The 20,171-nt window shown below is 43.0% G+C and overlaps 1 protein-coding gene across 1 annotated transcript in view; it reads left to right on the plus strand.

The window, feature by feature from the left end:
• The first annotated feature begins 13,212 nt into the window (after positions 1-13,212).
• Positions 13,213-20,171, plus strand: part of UBL3 (ubiquitin like 3) — a 60,194-nt gene continuing 53,235 nt past the window's right edge. The window contains exon 1 of the mRNA XM_030475585.1: positions 13,213-14,239. Within this exon, the coding sequence (XP_030331445.1) occupies positions 14,213-14,239 (27 nt within the window). The 5' untranslated portion in view covers positions 13,213-14,212. The remainder of the gene's footprint in view (positions 14,240-20,171) is intronic.

Genomic DNA, 20,171 nt, shown 5'->3' on the forward strand with positions numbered 1-20,171 from the left:
GTTTGTTTTTCTTTTCTAATGTATGTCAGTATTTTCCAAGGGAGGTGTTTGGTCTGCAACAGCCTCATATCTCATAAAGTGTTTGTAAATGGCCCTTCGGAAAAAGAATTCTGGTTCCCGCTTGGGGAAGAGAGGTTGGACACAGAGCTGAGAGCAGGAGGGTAAAAGAACAGGGCTCTTGGCATCTCCTCTCCCATTTGCTAACGAAACAAGCCTACCCAATACTTAATTTGGTAGATTAACAAAAGAAGCTATCCCTGCAGAGTTGGAAACAAGCTTCATTATGCCGTGTCTTTAAAATTGCCAACAAGTCTCTACAGGACCTAATTTAACACATTCATTTGCTCACAAAAATGCTTGAACAACAACAAACCCATCCTGTACAAGGACAAAGAAACTCTCTATTCTATTCTGAACCAGTCATAAAAGCAACTGCATCCTTCTCTGTTTTATTTGCACATATATCTGATTCTGTGCAATGAGTGAGAGTACCCATAAAACTTCTCTGAGGCCCCAGAGTGCTTTGGATACTCTTAACTAAAACACCCCAAATGCCCTTCACTGGAAGATCCCACCAAACAAGTCAATTACTTCTCCAACAACCCAAAGTGCCCAGATGGCCAAGCACCAGGCAGGGAAATTGGGAAAAAAGAAACAACTGGCTTTATTCATGTACACACACACGTTTTTATAAAAATATATTTTGATTTTTTTTTCTCTATATTCACCTGTCTGATCAGTACTTTTCTTTATCTTTTGCAAGGGCTGCTGTTCCCCAGTAGGAGGAAGTAAGTGGATGCCCAGACTCTTTTAAGAATTATCTGATCAATACGTGACAAGAGCATCCATCACACATTGCTCCCCCTTACACAAACTCTGTGGCAATGAGGCAAGGTTACAAGCAGAGAGAGACTGTCTCCATGGGACTTCTAACTTCTGGTCACCTACCGTGTGAGAAAAGGGCAAGGAGTGATTCAGAGTCCCTGTTCTCCACAGCTTTGAAGCCAGGACTCTGTCTGGAAATGAGAGAAAACACTGTTGCCCCAGACCTGCCACACTAGGGACCTTACAAGCAGAAACCATGCTGAAATATCTGAGATGGACTTAAGGCAACCACTTGAGCTTGATGTTTAGACCAGATCACATGAATAGCTCACTGACCTCTGGAGTTTAGTTGCCAGATCAGGTGCTTAAGCCTGATCTCCAAGGTCATGGTGTGCATGACCTGAGGGCTGCCTCATGTACTCAAGGAAAGGATGTCATCTCCCCATCCTTAGCAGTGGAATTCAGCCCCATGCACAGTGCATACGGTATAGGCTTTCCCAGGAGACAATGGATCATCTCATCGTCTCAGCACAGGCCAAAAAAATACTGCAGGCTGTGCTTAGTTTCCACACATAAACAGCCCAGGATTAGTGATGTTCATGGGATTAAGCATGTGAAAAAATACTTTGCCAGAAGAAGGAAAGAAAGAGTATGAGAATGGATGCTGGTGATGAGGCGACAGATGCACACACTGCTAGCTGCTTAATGCAAACGAAAATGTTCAGGACAGGATTAAACACATGCTGCCCAAACTGTTCAGGTACTTGTTTATCAACCTGTAACACATCACATCAAAACCTATGAAACTATTTGGAAATATTTTTGAAGTGGAAAAAACAGTCTCCCCTTTTTAATTTTTTCGATTAATTTCTGAGTCTATAGAGATCTTGTCTCTGCCATCACTTTAAGTGCTCATTTATATTAGCTAGCATGTAAATCCATTTTAAGAAATCACCTGTCTTTAGATTAGAGGGTTGAATGAAAGGCTTAAATGCTGCAGAAATCAGCACATTCATTTATTTGTCAACATTGCCTGATACAGAGATCCTGTGATGCATCACTCAGATGCTCATTACCGAGAAGGAACGGCATTGCAGTCAGTGAAATGAAACTGAACCTAATGATGCATGCCAGCAGCAGAAAAAATAATTGCTTTGCAAGAGAATTTATAAGCAAACTGTCTAAGTTATTTGTTTCCCCAAATGAGTATAGAGTAGCCCACCTTTTCTTCTTGTTACTCTTGATACAAGTTGCTACAGGCTCTTGTTTAAGGGTTCAACTGCAGAAAAGGACAAACAAATATGCAGAAGAAAGAAGCTTACCACTTTGCATATAAAAATTCAAATTCTACAAAATATTGCCAATGGCTTAGAAAAAACAAAAAATGCAATGGTTGCTCTCATGGGTTTGTGTGGAATCTCAGGAGGGCACACACTGCTGTCACAGCTCACCAGGCAGGGAAGGGACGGTTCGATGCTGGTCAGACTACAGCAAACACAAGATGCTCAGCTCTGTGCTCATCTTTCAACTCTGTACCTGCATTAGTACCTGAGCAGTGCATGAGGACTAAGCCAAAACCAGATGTAAGAATGGGCAGGGTAGTGTTGGTAAATGGCTGTGGTTTAATGAGAATTCTGAGTTTGTCCCTGAGTTTATGAATTGCTTAGCGATGTGTTCCTCCTTATTGTTCTTCTCCATCCTACAGGCTGCGAGATACACTAACTTAATAGTCTTGCATTTGCTTGCTCATACTGTTTTTCTCATGTCTTTGAGACATGAGAAACCTGCCTCATATTTGCAACATTTTAGGCTCATATGTGATTAGGAGTCACTAGATGGTATTACTGGAGATGGTTTTGCTGATCTTATTTAAACTGACTTACTCAAGCCCACTTCCTTCCTGAATAAATATTTATGGCCAAGCATGATACATTGCCAGTCTCTGTTGTGGAGAGGCTAATAGGTAAAATCTATTTTTCTAAATGAGGTGTTTTTTCAAGACTGATGTGTGGATTCTGCCTGTAGGTTACATCTATGCAAGCAAGCAGCCAGGAGCCTTGTAAATCCAAAATCAATCTATGGAGAAGTCTGCCTATATTATTAAGTTTGCTGGGATCCTAGAAAGAATTGTAAAGGTCTAATACACTAGGGAGCTGGAAAAGTCAAAGCAGCATGAGAGCTCTGCTGGATCACTGACAGCCTACAGAAATGTGCTGCTTTGAAAATCAGTTCTTTACCAAAAGGTTTGAGAGCGTATATTGCCTGCGAAAGCTGAAATGGAAATGCATTTTTTATTTCATCATGCTACGCACAGTAATCAGGGATAGAACAATTCAGTCTGATGACAGTTTTTAGGGGATAAAAAAATACTGAATAGCTTTTTGTTTTTCAGTACTTGCCTTGTTCTCCTACTCTAATACGCAGCTTTTACCTGCTTTTTCAACTGCCACTTATACACTTTCTAAAGCACAGAAAAATTAGTTTTTCATACAAAAGGGAAGAGGTGTTTCATAAATAAGGAAAGGCAGGAGTTCACTTCTACTGCAGTCATTTGTCACAGAAAGGGCAGGGAAAGTGAACAAGATCTTTGTTTGGTGGCATTTTTAATATTCTTGAAAATACCCTGTAATATTCTGTGTAACCAGTCTCTGCTTAAAAAGTACCTCTTGCTGCATCTACGAAGAAATCTGCAACAGTAAACTAGAAAGGACACACATTTTATATGTCATATTAAAGCTATGAAGAAAGAGATCTAGACATGTTTTCTCCAAGCTTTCATTGTGCTCTTCTTGTTCTCTTTCATATAATCACAGAAAACAAAGGTTAGGGTTAGGGTTGAAAGAATCTTAAAATCATCTAGTTCCAACCCCCTTGCCATAGGCAGGGACATCTCACACTATATCAGGTTGCTCCAGGCCCTGTCCAAACGGGTCTTAAACACTTCCAGGGATGGAGCACTTGCCACTTCTTTGGGCAACCCATTCCAGTGCCTCACCACCCTCACAGTAAAGAATTTCTTCCTTATATCCAATGTAAATCTCCCCGTTTAAGTTTTAACCCATTGCCCCTTGTCCTGTCACTACAGCCCCTGATGAAGAGTCCCTCTCCAGCATCCTTATAGACCCCCTTCAGATACTGGAAGGCTGCTATGAGGTCTCCACACAGCCTTCCCTTCTCCAGGCTGAACAGTCCCAACTTTCTCAGCCTGTCTTCATATGGGAGGTGCTCCAGCCCCCTGATCATCCTTGTGGCCTCCTCTGGACTTGCTTCAACAGCTCCATGTCCTTCTTATGTTGGAGACACCAGAACTGCACACAGTACTCCAAGTGGGGTCTCACAAGAGCAGAGTGGAGGGGCCAGAATCAACAAGCAATTCAATAAGCCTTTAACGATCAGCTCCCTCATGTATCCTTGGTGTCCTATATAAGGATCCTTCTGGAAAAATGAAAGGTTTTCAGACCTGATGCAACTCTAACCCGCATAGTAGAACTTTGCCCATATATTTTAATACCAGTTAGGCTGTGCCCCAAGGACCTGACATTGCAGACTCTGGAGCACACACTGTGATCACTGAGTAGCCTCATTTAGCAGAACAGCCAGCCCATAACCTTCTCACCTCTCTCAGGAGAGCACTGAGGTGTTTTATGTGATGCCATGATTGTAATGCTTCCAAAGTTACTTCATCATTCATCAGTTTGAAAACCAAGTTAATTAAGTGACAATAGCAAGTTTTGTGCTGTAAAGGAAACAAAAGAAGAACATTTTCTTGCCTCGAGGTGATTATTATTTAAGCCTTGATCCTGCCAAAGTTTATGCATCTGCTTAAGTACATAACTAGTTCTGCTTGCTGTTAAGTAAATCGTTCAGCTTGTGCCCACAGACTCCAGCCATAGCAGTACTGATTTTGATGCTGAAGGTCCTGCATAAGTGTTTGCAGCAGTCCTGGCGTTGGATCTCAGCACTGTGGAGCACAAACAATGCCAATGTCTGGGTGGCTTGGTGCAGAACAGCCCTGAGCAACAGGTCATGGTTAACTTTCCTGCTAAGCAGCGTGCAGAGCTGAAAACGCTGCCTTGATGGGGAGAAGTGGAAGAGGTTAGAGGGATGTTAACCATGGTTATCTTCAGCTGTATAAAAAGTAAGCATCTAGTCTAAACTAATTGTGCAGGCTTTTTTAATAGTCAATAGAGTGAAGTTAAGAGTCTCATCTAAGAGGTCAAGACAGAGGACATAGCTTGCTCCACTGAGGGCAGATGGAGGCTGGACAAGTAGCTTAGATAAGATGTCAAATATTTTTAGAGGACTATATTTAGGTCAGCTGAATCCCACCCTTAGATTCTGATAAAGGGAATCTGGAAATGTGGCATGAGTTTTTGCACATGGAACAAACATTGACGCTATTGCTTCTCATTCATTTGTTGTGCCCACAGCTGGCACCCAAGACACCAGCCCGTTGCCGATGATGGATGACTCGCAACATAAGCGAGTAGTGAAACAATTGTCTGACAGATTCTCCTTTCATTTACCTTTTAACTAAAATCATTTTAATAAATCAATAAAACTAAAATTAATAAAAGCTAATAAAGCTCTTTAACAGCAACTACATGTACATAGAACAAACTCAAACATAGTAAAACTTGTCCAGTCTTTCAGACTCTGGTGCTCTCTTGCTGGCAGTAAACCAATTAGATGATTTTTAGTGCTAGCTATTTTGGGAGCAGTTGCCTATACTACACAAACACCTATTACTGTCCACATAGGCCTTGGGACTGGAATGAGAAAGGGAGGCTAGAATTGAATCAGGCACTCTTGGGCTTTAAGGTCATGATGAGCGAAAGTGAAAGTAGAGAAAAAAATCAATCCCAACACTGGCAGCATTCAGGACCCAGGTAACTGAGCTTGGAAGTAACATGGAATTCAGGCTCCTATTAATTTGCCCAGTCCCTCTCTCACTGTATTGTAAAACAGGAATCATTCAGATTACGTCAACAGAGTCAAACTCATATAAAATTAGTGTAAGATCTCAATGCAGCCCAAAGTCCCTCTGTTAAAAAAAAATCCTGCGTGCCAGACTCCATTCCCCAGAGCTATTTTTTTCTGTATTTTCCCCTTTAAAACTGAAAGAAAGAGGACCATTCAGCAAAACAAAAAGCAGTTATTCAGTGTTTCATATACTGACAACATTCATCCTCAGGAAGTCTTTGTCGATTGTGCCTCACATGTATAGTAATAAAGTAAAAGCAACACAAAACTCTGGTGTCTCCATATCCTATAGATAACATGAGACTATTGTCCCATTATGTTTAAACAATGCGCCACCGCTCATGCAGAGTCTCCCCAACAACAGTAACCAGTTACCAGAGGTCAAGCAATCTCTTTGGCCAATTAAAAATAGCATTTCTAGACACTGCTTCATTCAGATATTGTTTCTGGTTTGGAGACTAATGAATGATAGAAAATAAGGCAGACGAAATGTTATATTACATTGATATAATGTATGTAAACAACAATTATCTCAGTGCAAATTCTGAGATGGGTTTTTGTTTCGGTTCAAGTAGCATACAATCAGATTTAAGTGTAATCTATTTGAGTGCTACAGACAATTTAAAAAATGTTCAGAGAATTAATAAGCATGTGGTCATATAGACTTAGAGCTTATATAAACATATGTTTATGTATATATACACATCCATATAAGTAACAGCCTTCAATAAGACATATGAACATCCTTAAATTTAAAAACCTACAGAGTTCTAATGTAGTGTAGATAACAGATACAAATATCAAACAAGCAAGAATGATTTCTTACTTCGATTTACTATTTTTAGTACTAATTTTATAAATGGTAAACATGAGCTGTAATGGGAGCTCACTAATGTTTAGTTGCCCACTGGAGACCTTTACAGTAAAAAAAAAAAAAAAAGAAGAAATTAACCTAGCTGCCTGATAATGTAAAAAACCATCCTGCTGTAGTCAGCAGGACAGAGGGATGATAAACTGCAGTCAGTGCTCCAGGGTCCCCGCTGAGTTTGGCTCTGCACAGCTAGTAGGCTACACTCAGCCTTGGGCGGCAGCAGCTCCTGTAAAGCATAAATGAAGGCTGGGATCCTGGTGGCACCAGCAAGCAATATAAGCTTTAGCTCTCATGTTTAACAGTTTTACAAAGCCATTTTCCTTCTACATCCTTGGTTGGACTGAGAGTAATTTCTGGTGCTCTTTTTCTGTCCTCTCTTGAACATTAACTGTGGATTTTTCTTTAATTATTTTCTAGACAATTTCATTGGCAATGTTGAATTTTGTAAGAGCCATTCCCCAAAGTCACAGTTCTTGTTCCTCTTTCTGAAGAGCTGTCATTTAATTTGATATGGGTCTTTCGGGGGCCTTTGACCTCCCTCTTCTCTGGCAAATTTTAACAATTTCTACCACCACAACCCTTATGACAAGTTTACAGGAATTTATAATTTTCACATTATTTGATTTCCTCATATTAAAGAGCATTTTACTGCTATGTTTTGTAAATCCTTTGCTAAACCCAAGTTTCAAGTTCAGAGCTTGAGCGTTATTTCAATGTTTCCCTTAGTAACTGTGTTGTCAGAAAGCTGATCCAGTTGGATGCTAAAAGTTCTCCCTCTTGTTTCTCACCTATTATTCAGTAAGGAACTTCTTCCAATTGTTTTCAGGGTCATTTTTCTGCACAGACTGGACAGATGTATCCGCTAATTCCTAGATGTACAGATAGTTAAGCCACCTCAAGAACAGTGGTGATTTGAGCCCTCTATAAAAGAGGCCTGGGGACTTCTTGTTCTTACTCATGTTATTCTTTCCTTCTCCTTATGCCACCTTTGTACCATCCTCTATCAGTTTTCTCCCCTGCTCTTAGGAGTTCCCCAACATAATTAATGACATCAGTAACTCTAACATCACTACATGTATCTCTGCTATACCCATTAGACTGGCAGAGTTCCTGCCTGGTTCACCTTTGACAAGAAGGTCAGGAATAACCTCTGGTGCTCAGTAACACCTTGTTGTTCCCTATTGTCTTCTATTTGTACAAGGGTACTGCAAATGTGAGAGGGGGAAATAAATCCTTAAAGCATACTGGGGCATTCAGGGCATGATGCGAGTTGTTTTAAATAGGTGTGCATCTTTATTTTCTAGCAAGATTGGTCTGATGACCAACTTAAAAAGTAAATAAATAAACCATGATTCTGGCCAGCAGTGTGTATTATAAACTCTACAAAACCTCAGAGGTCCTTTTGTTGCCTTCCTGCTGCCTCTGAGGCAGGAGAGGACTGCTAAATTCTGTTCCCAGAAGCCTGCTGGCATCAACAGAGAGGCTGGTAGGACCCACATGCTGGTTTGACTTGACACAAAAGCAGCAAACAGGCAAAAATCAGTGTTCTTCCAAAGGGAAAGAAATTAATTTAGTATGAAAAAATATCTGAAAACACAAAATATGAGATTTTTCCAAAGGCCAGCACAAGAAACCAACAGTGCACAGGAGCAGACTACTGGTGGCAAGCACGCTGCAGGATCCAGCCCTCATTTTCAGTGCACCTTTTTGCCTGAATGCTTTCTTGTAATAAGGGGTCTGAATTCAACAAGACTGAGTCATACCAGGTAAATGCAAACTTGGCTCTCTAAGACTTTATAAAAAATGCCCATGTATTTCTACAAAGGCATTAAAAGTATCCTGTTGACTAACTCAGTGTGTTCCTTGCTGCCCTGGATATCTTGCTCTGTAGCTGCCAGAGAAGGAAAGAATCCTGATCTGTCCCATGACCAAACTCCAGAGAATTATACCCTTTGTCTCAGGAGCCTTTCACCTTCTCAGGCTGCTCTGAAAATCTGGAGAGAAATCAGAAACAATGGACATTCTTGCCTTAAAAGAGATTTCATGGTGGTGTGTGTTCCTTCTCCTGAAGATGCTCCTGTTCACAGCCTGTCTCAAAGGGAAAATGCTGGAGCACAGGACAGGGCTGAAAGCTTTTAATGTTGGTCTTGAAGTGTAAGTTTGACGTGGTGTCCAACCCCAACAGCAACAACTGTTGGGAGAGAGTGCTGCTCTTTTGAAAAATGGCAATTCTGCCATTAAGGTTATAAAAGACATAGAAGATGAAGTTTTTTGCTTCAGGGCATAAACCAGCCTCTCTAGCAGCCTTGGCAGCAGTGGAAACTTAGCAAATAAGAAGATTATAATATGATTGTCTATTGTGGGGTTTGTGTGTCTTTCTCTAAAGCATTTGATGCTGGCCACTGCTGGAGACGGGATATCACATTGGCTGGACTACTAATCTGATTTAGAATAACAGACCTTTTATTCCTATTAAGCACGTCTCAGTACAGAGTCAGGTTTCAACTAGTACTGATGGCCATGAAACACTAAAGCTGCAGCCTAATCTGCTGATAGATACCTGGCACAATTCTTATCAAAGGGAATAGAGCATGGCAAAATTCTACTCTCTTACTCATGCCCTGTTATATTTTTCAAATGAAACCAAAATATCAGTTGCATACTTCATCATTTTTCCTCATAAATTGCCAAAGTAATGATGATGAATGATTCTGTACCTGGACAGCTAAATTCATGTAACAATTCTGCAAAGAAGACTTAATGGAAATGAGATTTGTATATCTGAGTACAGGATTAGGTCCCAAAAAGCAGAATAGCCTTCTTAGCTCTCTGTGTTGCTAGCACTCCTCTCAAAGAGCCCTTCCCTTTTTGCTTGCTCCTTGGATGTGGGAGAGACTTGTTTTCAGATGTGTCTGCCTGTAGCACTTGCCCGGGGGTTACCTGCAAGCTGATCCCAGACTCAGCAGGCAGCTACACTTTTGCAGAGTCCCTTGTTCCAGCCGACTACTGCTGACCACAACTCATTTTCTCTCTGTGCGAATGTGAAATGAATACTATCCTAACAGCCTTTCTTAATACATCCCAAAGAGAAAAGATCTTTTTCTGTTTTATGTTTGACCGTGCTGCATTTCAAATACATGACCTCACCTCTACAAAACTGGTGGGATTTACCCCTATCGTCACACGTAGTACAACTTCTACCTAGATCATCATGCAGCACCTCTTTTTGTTCATTTGCTCAGCACGCTATCAACCTAAAATGATCCCCAGAACGTACCAGCTGTGCTGGACCCTAAATTTGTGTTGCATCATCATAGCTGACAGACAGGGGAACAAAATTATGTCAACTGTTGAGTAAACTCAGCACTGTGAACCTTTCAGGACAGAAACTGATGTGTGCTTGTACTGTGCTGTGCCTAATACGGTGGCATTCTGGCCTGCAGTCATAATGGTAGATTCAAATACGTAATGATAATTAATAAAGATATTTCTTCATGACATCTCTAAGACAGCACAACTGTACATCATAGAGAGGCGCTGATCCCCATTTATACAACAGTTGACAGAAAAGTTGACCAACTCATGTGCACACAAAGTAGCGAGGACAATCCCCTGTCTCCTCCTGTACCCCACTGCTTCATCAACACGAAATGCATGATCCTTCCTTTTAACAGTCTGTTAAACTAGAGGCAAAGGAGCAAAACTCATACAATCATGCTGGTTTAGGCTCTACGTCTTTTGTATTCTTTCCTATGGTTATGTCCTATGGATGTGCTTATCTTTGTGCACCACAGATGAGCTCATCCTCCTAAATAATTTAGAAGAACCATCTCCAATGCAGCGGATGTGCCCTGCTGCTGCCTGCTTGCCTTTTTGGCCCCTCATCCAGTCTGCCTGTGCTTGCTGATAATCCTTACTTCCATGACTTGCTTGGGCACATGGGCTTCAATTGAAGGGTATTTCCATACAACCTTTGGCAAGTCACACTGTGAACTGTAAACAATTACAAAGCCCTGCTGTCTGCCCTGCCTGCTTGTAGCAGAGGTGGTGGGAAGGGCCATGCACCTCAGCAGTCACAGTGCAGCCAAGGACACAATTCTGAGTTGCCACCAATTTCAGTTTACATGAGGAGGCAGCTGCAAGCCACAGTGCCTGAAAAGTAGTTGTAGTGCCTATTCTCTTGTCCCTTCTGCAAGGATGCTAGAGGGAAGGGCATGGGCAGGGGAACTCCTAAACTACCCTGAGATCACCTCGAGGTACCTGTACAGGGCTGCTGCCTGCATGGAGTGAAGGGCTGGTCTCCAAGGTGGTCATGAGCAGATCTCAGGAGCCTGTTTAAACTCAAGCTGTTGTATCTAAGGTTTTTCTTTCTTTTCTTCTTTTTTTTTTTTTTTTTTTTTTTTTGTTGGAGGGAGAGGGGGAAAGCCTGCATTAACAACATTCAAAGTATAAACTCTATTCAGGGAGATCTATTTATAATTCTTCAGTCTGTCACTGATTTAACCAGAAAGTCATATGTGCCCGGGAATGCGTATTATTTGGGATGGAGTGACATCCTTCAGGGTTTATCCCTTGGGCTCTCATCTATGAGCGTTACTATTTAGATGCATTATGAAAGTAAGGTAAATAAATAAATAAGTAAATAAATAAATAAATAAATAGAATGGGAAACCCCTGCACTTGCTTTGTCCCTCAGAGGTACCCAACTGGAGAAGAAGCAAGCAATGCTTCAGCATTTTGCTATTACTCCTACAAACACAAGCTTTTTTATCCTATTGGTGGCTGGAATACCTGACTGAGATTGGGGATGATGATATGAGGAACCATAAAAACATTTATCAGGGGAGAGTCACAATCACAGCATCACTGGGCTTGGAAGGGACCTCTGGAGGTCATCTACTCCAACGTCTTGCTCAAGCAGGGTCAGCCAGTGCAGGTGCCCATGTCCAGTTCTGTTTTGAGTATCTCCACAGTCAGAGGCTCCACAGCCTCTCTGGGCAACCTATGCCAATGTTCAGTCAGCCTCCCACTGAGACAAGTCTTTTCCCATGTTCAGATTGAATTTACTGGTTTTCACCTTGTCCCCATTGCCTTGTTCTGTCAGTAGGCACCACTGAGGAGAGCCTGGCTTCCTCTTCTTCATTGCCTCCCACAGGGCACTTACACTGATGAGATCCTTTAGACCTCTCTTCCTGGGGCCGAACAGTCCCAGCTCTCTGCCTCTCCTCCTGTGAGAGATGCCTCAGTCACTGCCTCCCAAAAATGTACCATCTAAGCAAACTAGGCTGTCAAGAGAGGGGATAACATGCCTGAAGTCACACAGTGTGTGATCCTCACAGAGGCCTGCATGTAGGGTCACTTCTGCTAGCCTTCAGCTCTTCTCCCAGGCATTGAACAGGGCTGCTTGTGGCAAATCTGTCTGCTGAAGTCAGTAGCTTTGCGCTATTTTGGAGCAAAGTATAAAGAAAGGACTTACAGCCTCAGCAAGGGACAGTGTCTTGTCAGGGGCTGCCTTTGCTGCACGAAGTCCTGAAGAGAAAGGCAGCCTCAAATTTCTAGTATTAAAAGGAACAACTTGGTCTTAATTTTCTGTGGTTTTACATGACATTTGTCCCAGAAGGAACCAGGCTGCCTCTGTCACACACTCCATCTACTTGATTTTCCTGATTTTCTTATTTTGTCTCAGACAGTTTTACAGTCCTGCCATATGAATATGTCTCTCCACACCTCTCTGACAAGACCTACTCATTCCTTCAATAGATCTGCACCTTGGGTAGGATTTATTTTGTGTCCTTGAGGCAGGATGCATTTTTCATCAGGCACAGCCTTTCTTTGTTGAGTGTTGGTCACCAGGAGCAGCCTGGAATGAGGAATAAAATACCCATTAAACACAGCATTTCAGATAACGTGGGTCCACAATAAATGTGAAGGAAGGAGCAGGATGGCTTCTGAAGGGGGGTTTTACATGCTAAGTGTCCTTTCTCCAGATGCTTCCAAGTTGGAAGTCATCGTTTACACTGTGAATCTCACAGGAGCTGTATTCGTTAATAAAACTACACAGGTTTTGGGGGGAAAAAAACCCCCCAAAACCCCAAAAACCAAGAACCCTGGTATTTCAAACTCCAAAAATAAGAAATGAGAAATAAAAAATAAATGTATGGGCCACACTTGCAGATCTGGGGTGCAAAAAACTAAACCACTAACATAAGCATTTATTTTTGTTTACTGGAAGCTGTACAAGAGCAGAGCTCAGGCCCACACGCCGGGGAGGGGATCCCTGGAGGAAGGGCTGCAAGGGGAGCCCCAACACGCCGAGGAGGCCGCAGCCGCCCTCGGTTACAGGCGGGTTGATGTGGCAGGTGCCCGGGTGGTGGTGGCGGAGCCCGGCCCCTGCTGCCAGGCCCCGGCCGTGCCGCGGGGACCCCGCACCGCCCTGGCAACGGTGTGTTCGGCGCGGGGGGGGCGCGGCCACCCCGGCAGCCTACAAGCCCCATGATGCCGCGCGGTGTCGGTGCGTGCTGCGGCGGAGCGGGAAGGGGGGGAGGTGGAGACGGGGGGTGTCGGTCCGTCTCTCCCTGCTGTGTCCCCTTCCTCCGCTCGGCAGACGCCATGTTGGTTTGAGCCGAAGATGACAGGGGGCGGCTGCGGGCGAGGATCGCGCTGAGGAGCGGCACCTCCGGCTCGCAGCGGGGCCAGCGCGGCTCGCGGGGGACGGGGGGGGGGGAAGCCCGGAGCCGCCGCAGGACCAGACACGGGAGAGGGCGGGCGGGCGGGCGGGCTGAGGAGGCGGCGGCGGTGGCGATGCGAGCGGAGACCTGAGGCTGCGGGAGGCGGCCGCCGTTGAACGCCCCCCGGCCCCCGCCGAGTTGCTGTCGCCGCCGGAGCGCAGCGGGGGAGGGCTTTCCCCTCCGGCCGCCCCTCAGGCAGCCCTCCCCGGCAGGCGCTGTTGAATGCCGCACACCGCCTAGGGGGGGCCGAAGCCCGGCGTCCTCCCCAGCGGCCGCGGGCCCACCCCGGCCCTCCCGCCGCCCTGCCCCGCCGAGGGCAGAGCGAGGTGCTGCCTGCCTGCCTGCCTGCGCGCCCGGGTCGCCTGCGCCGGCTGAGGAGGTGACTTGGGCGCACCATTATCCCGTGAATCATCCCGTCGTCACTTGTCAAGGCTGGGAGAGAAGGAAGAGGGAGCGAGGGGGGAAAAAGCCCGCACGCAGCTCATGTGGCGGTGTAGTCCTGCCTGGTCTACCTGGCACCGCTGCTGCCGCCGCCGCTGACAGGGATCTGCTGCCATCTCTGGTCTCCCGCTGGCTCCTCCGGTACAGCCCCGGCACCGCTTGTCCCTGGATATTTCTCCTCAGCCGGCCGCGTTCCCCGCTGCACATCGGGCACCTTTGTTTCGTAGGGGACGTGGAAGTTGCTGCCTCGGGAACTGACCCCCGGTTTGCTTTTCGAAGCTCTCTGGCAGCAGGGCCGCTCTTGGTGCTTTTTAATTTTTTTTTTTTTTTAAGTTGTTTTTACGCCATTTAGGGTAATATCAAGATGTCCAGCAGCGTTCCAGCTGATATGGTAAGTCTCGTACTCCCTATTTAATAATATTGTTGTGGAATAACGTTTATTTCGGCCTGTTTTGGCAGAGAAAATGGAAATAAGAGGGGCGTGGGAAGGAAGGAAAAAAAGCCCGTCTCGGTTACATATTTAAGGAACAAAAAGTTCCGAGTTAATACCCCCCCTTCCCGCTCCAGATGCTGGTTCTGCTTTGCTTTTTGGTAGCGGAGTGGGAAATCTGCAGTATTGCCTTCTGTGTAGCAAGGCAAGGGGGGATGTCTGCTTTCTCTTACCTATGGCAGTAAATATCTGACTGCCCGTGCTTATTGCGTGTAGCACTGCTGCTCAGCTCGGTCGAGCATTTTTTTGGGGAAGATAAATATGAGGTAGAGCATTCAGAATTACTTACTTGAGCTATTTATTTATTTATTTCCCCCACCTCTCTAAACCAGCTGAAATTTGGTCTCAGCTTTCTTCCTTTTCCCCTGTCAAACTTGGCTTGTTTCTTACCGACGCTTTGTCTTCCGATGTTGATGGGAAGTTAATCTCTTCACTTGCTGCCGGGTCAAGAGCGAGAGAGAAATTCTCATGCACTCGTTACATGGCGAGGTCCTTTGTGCACTAGCTGCTATCTGGACATTTTTCAAGGGCACTCCTCGTACTTGTATGGCGGACTGTACTTCAGCCTGGGTTGGACACTCGGTTGATTTAAAGTAGGAAGGTAGAGCAGGGCATGAGGAGGGAGGGTGGATCAGGTCTGATAAGTAATGTTCCGTGCAGCACGACTTTCCCCTTTTGTATGTGTTTCCATAAATCACTTAATCAGGAAAAAAAAGTTGCGGCTGCAGTTTGGTATATTCTTTATTCTCACGGCACAGTAGTTCACGTATCTCCTCACGACTGTTCACATTTAAAGGTACTGTTTTTTCTAAAAGCAGCAGGCTTGTCCATGCTGCTTTTTCTTTCAGGATGAAGTTCTGTTTTGCGAGTAAAACCTGCCCTGTAGTGATAACAATAACCCCGAGTAGCCCTTGTTTCAGCTGTCGATATACAATTAATGGTGCATAGGTATGACAAACGGGCTGGTGAAACAATGGTATCCTTTAGTTGCTTACTTTCAGTGTTTCCTTCACAGCTTTTGTACTGCAGCCAAAATGAGTGAATTCTGCCAAAAAAAGCAGAAGCAGTAAGAGATAGAGGATTATCAAACATGGTTTTATGCTCCCCTTTTTTTTTCTTTTTTTTCTTTCTTCATCCCTCTCTGTCTTTCTCAAATACTATAGCTAAGTTCCACCCCCTGGACGAAAAGGGTGGTGAGGAGACTATTGCCTCAGACTTTAAATCCTTTTAACTGTCATTTTTATATATTTCTTTTTCGGGTCTGTCTGGCAGTTAGAGGACTCTGAAGCTTCTTCTTGCTTTCACGTGTCTGTCTAGCATTATATCACAGAAATCCTCCTTAGCTGTGGAGGGTTAGATGCAAATCTCTTCGTGCCGCTTTTTAAATTGCCTGGAGGAGTCCCTTGACTGTGACACGAAGCAGTCCTCTTCCCTCTCACCTGGGCTGAACGTGCTGCCACCTCCACATTACTTCTAGGTGTTGCCTGCCTGAGAGTCGTGATACTGCCCCTAGGCTTGTAGTGTTTGACATGTTAGACAAAATAGACACATTTTAAGATAGGTAAAATACTATTTTGTTCCCATGAAAACAATTTCCTTCTGTTGTTATGATGTCGTGAGAATACCACTGACGGGGATAGCTAGGCCTAGTGATGCTCTGTGTCTTCAAATCAGGAAGAGGCTTGTTATACATAGTGATGTTTAAATACTGAGTCATTACGAAAACATTTGAATGAAGATGTTACCAATGTCAGTAGAAGGAGCTTGTTCAGGAAAGAAAATAGGATTGTTATTTGATTGCTCTTTAAAGAGGAGCACTTACCAGGCTGTCACCTTGTTCATATATGTTTTTATTTAGTGTAGGATTTTTGCAGTTTGCATTTCTCTTATCCACCCACTGTGTAATCTGCATATACAAAAAAAAAATGATTTCCCATTTCTGTAGGAGTTGGCATCAGTGTGATGGAGTGTCTATGAAGACTCCATCACACTTGGTAAATCTGCTATGAGTTACTGGAACATTATAATAGTTGTGTTTCAAACTGTTTATTTCAAGTTCACGAACTAACCCTCTCATAATAATAATAAAACTATTATAATTACTGCTTCTTAAAAATGTGTTTATTTGTCTTCCTGTCCCACCTTTGAGAAGGATCTGCTATACAGAAATTCAAAGTAAATCATCAAATCTTCGGTAAGCTTTCTACATGTATGTAGGCATTATTTGATCCAGCCTCCTTTTGTCTGACGTTTAGTTGACTTCTTTGCAAAACTACAGCAGATTTTGCCAGCTAACCATTTCAACATTGCTTCTTAAATAATTAATGCAGTACTTCATGATTTGCATTCCACTAATAAATTGGATAGTGACACACCACATGCCGGGTATTATAAGTTTGTGGTGCATTATTCGTTAGCAATGTGTGCTACTTACAGGTTAAAACTCCACTTCTGGAATGAAACATGCTAAGATATCTCTACTTGATTCATTAACTTAATTGGAACTAAACATGTATGGGGCAGTGCTTGAAGACTACACTACCTATCTAGAGCCTAATTTTGTTTAATTTCTCGCATAAGTACTGGTGATAGTAGTGGCAACAAGGCATCTCTGAATAATAATTTTATCTCTGAATAGTCTCTTTCAATAATTTCATCAGGTAATTCATCAGTTTTACTATTTGATAGCAGCTAGAGTTCGAGTGTGAATAACAGCAGGGCTGTTTGCAAGTTGTATTTCTTTTGTAATAATAGAGACATGAGGTAGTTTATGGACTTGTTAATCACACTTGGGGGTTTTTTTTTTTTGTGTGGACCAAATGAAAATGGTTTGGCATTTGTTGAAACACTGTAGCTGGCTATTTTAAGACAAGCTGTGAAAAACCTATGCTCGGACCAGAAGTTATTGAATAATCCCCTTTATGTTGGTGGAGTTATTGCCAGAATCTGGGAAGCTGTGTCTCTGTGTTCTGTGTGCCTATGGTACTTCTTACATATACAATTCTTCAGGGATGTTAGAAGTTCACAGTAAAGGGGCCCATATGTCTGAAAAGAATTATGGTCTCCATCATTGCCTATATCAGTGCATTTTATATAGGTATGAAAAGACTTCCTGGGCAGTTGCCCTCTAGGATATCAAATTCTTTTTCTGTCAGAGCAGTAACTGAGCGTGATGCTTTAAGCTCATGGTGGAGGTTTTTTTGTTTGTTTTGGTTGGTTTGGTTGTTGGGTTTTTTTTGGCACTTGATAAACAGCAGAATACTGAAATCTATCAAACAGATTTTTTCAATTTTATTATGCACAGCTATTGAATGCGTATGCTATACTTAGGAGATGTAGGTGGTATGGGAGAGATTATTTGTAATAAAACAATGGTTGGTGTGAGACATTTGCAGACATGCAAGAGGATGGAGTCTGTGGTCTAAAACACATACATACATGGACAATGTTAGAAGGGGGCAGTGGGTGGAAGAAGGATAACAAATAGAAACCCTTCTCAGTTCACACCTTGCTACTGTTAGTGTGCATTCTTTTTTAGTAAATTTATTATAGGATGGTGTTGAATAGCTTAACGTACATGAGGTCTTCCTTTTTAATTCATATTAATGGCAGCTAGCAAGAAAAGAATGGATGTGTAGCTGATGCTACCTCAGTGGGGGAATCCTGGCATCCAGGAATAAGATTCAGACAGGAGGGACTCAAAAGAATAGCTGGTTGCGTGGCAGCTGAGTTTTGTTGTTCATCATTCAGTCTAAACAATTCTTTCATTTAAGAATAATAAGTGTGGCATCATTATAATACGCTTGGAACAGTGAAAGAAAATACTTTGCTCACTCATAGCATTTTAATGTATCAGAACAAAACACACTCTGTCCTTCTGTTTTAACTGCTTTTCCTTTTGCCTTCAGTAGATCCTTTTTCCTGGTTTGAAAATTGCTGTATTCCTAGTAGCCTTTGTGTATAATAAGCATAAGTGAGTCCTGGAAGTTTTTTTTCTAATAAAGGTCTAATTATCCCTCTGTATTTTGAAATGTATGTATTTTCCCATGTTGAAAGTTCTAATTTATTACATTCCACGATAGAAATAGCTTATCAGTTTCTTATGTACAGATGTTTTCTCCTTCCCTTTTTTGAGTTTTTCACTGTTATTTGCTGATCCTAACAGATAGGAGTGTCTTATCCTTTGTCATTCTCAGTGTTTTGTTTTGTGATTGTTGCCTGCTTTTGGAGAAGGAACTGGTGGCATCTGCACTAGAAAGAAGAGCTTGATAAAGGTTCTTCCTGACTCCTTGTATATTGAGACAGACTTTGTAGCATACTGCAATTTTTCTTGTAACCAGGTAAAGAACCTCCTCCTCTGTTACCTGCAGCAGCGGCCAGGGATGAACTTGTCAAAGCTGATGTTGGATGTATATATTTGGCTGTACTTCAACATAATTTACTATTTCCCCTACCCACCCATCTTTTTTCTTCCACAGATGAAAAAATGTCTTACCTATTTATCTGACGACCAAAAAGAAGTATGTTAGTAATGTGTGGCATTTTATGTATGACACTGTAGTGGAAGTTCCACAGCATCCTAACACATTAAACATACTCTGAAATAATGTTTGCATGTCCTTCATCTCATTTTCTTCGGGGATGAACTGCTGTAACCTGTGGATGAGATAATAATTGGTATTTATGCTGGGCCTTGGTGCAGCACTTTACTTCAGAGGGAAGTGGAGGCTGGCAGTGTAAACGGTTTCTTCCTTCCTGCCACCCACCCTTGTTGTTGTTACCTGAATTGGTTTCTTTCTGCTTTTGTTGTCTAACTCGGTGAAATACTGGAGGGGATGTGTACTGAGGGACATGTAACTCCTCGTTGAGAATGCTGGGAAGGCAGTGGCTGGCTGGTTGCAGCAGGGCTGAGACAAAGCCCAGATGCTAAGTATCTAAGTGTAGCAAAATCATCACCTCTACAACAGGAACATTGAATTCTGTATTTTAAAAATTGCCATATGTCACCTGTGGGAGCTGGAAAGCTCAGCTGGGATCTGAATGGGGATAAGTTGTACCTCTCAGGTGTGGAATTAGGGACAACTTCAGGTGCTGGTAATCTGTATTTCACCTTGGAGCCTGTGACTGCTGTTTGTGTGTATCTGAAAGTTTAGACCATTCGAGGCACATAACTCTCTTTGTTGGCTTGGCTTAAGGCAGTAGTAGGAAATTAGGCTGTCTGAATGTGGTTCTTGCAGCAGACTTGGTAAGCAATGCTTTTATGGTACTGTAAACAAAATGACTAAGGGCATGGCATGCTTTTCTGTTTTTAACTGAGTTCTTCCTGAGCACAAATTCTGTGAATGCTGAAAGCCATGGCCATGGTATATGATGTAACTGGGATTTACTTCTTTTATATTCCTGGTCAGGCAGCTTTGTTTCTCAGTAAAAGTTAGAATGTAAACTTTTGGTGATGTCTCTATGTCTGCTTATGCAATACTGAGCAGAATGGAGAGCTCAGTTCTGACTCAGCCTGTGAGTGCTACTCTAGCTTGCAAGAATCCAGAAATATCTGGAATGTGACTAATCATTCTTGTGGTTTTATGTAAAAGAGATAGTACAGCTTACTTTCAGTCTTTTCCTTGTACAGTATTGGATCCAGTAACTTGGTTGTTTCTCAGTCTAACTATAGTGAGAGGCGGAGCTGATCAGTACTCTTTTCCATGCTAAGCCTGTTTTTGCAGCAATTAATTGAGCCTACTGAAGTAGCAAACCTTCCCTGACACAATCCTGCATGCGTAAACTTTAGGTCACCATAATTATTAAAGGGATATGCCTGAGCTTTCATTTTAGA

Source organism: Strigops habroptila, chromosome 2 (assembly GCF_004027225.2).
Source record: "Strigops habroptila isolate Jane chromosome 2, bStrHab1.2.pri, whole genome shotgun sequence".
In the NCBI taxonomy this organism is placed as follows: Eukaryota; Metazoa; Chordata; class Aves; order Psittaciformes; family Psittacidae; genus Strigops; species Strigops habroptila.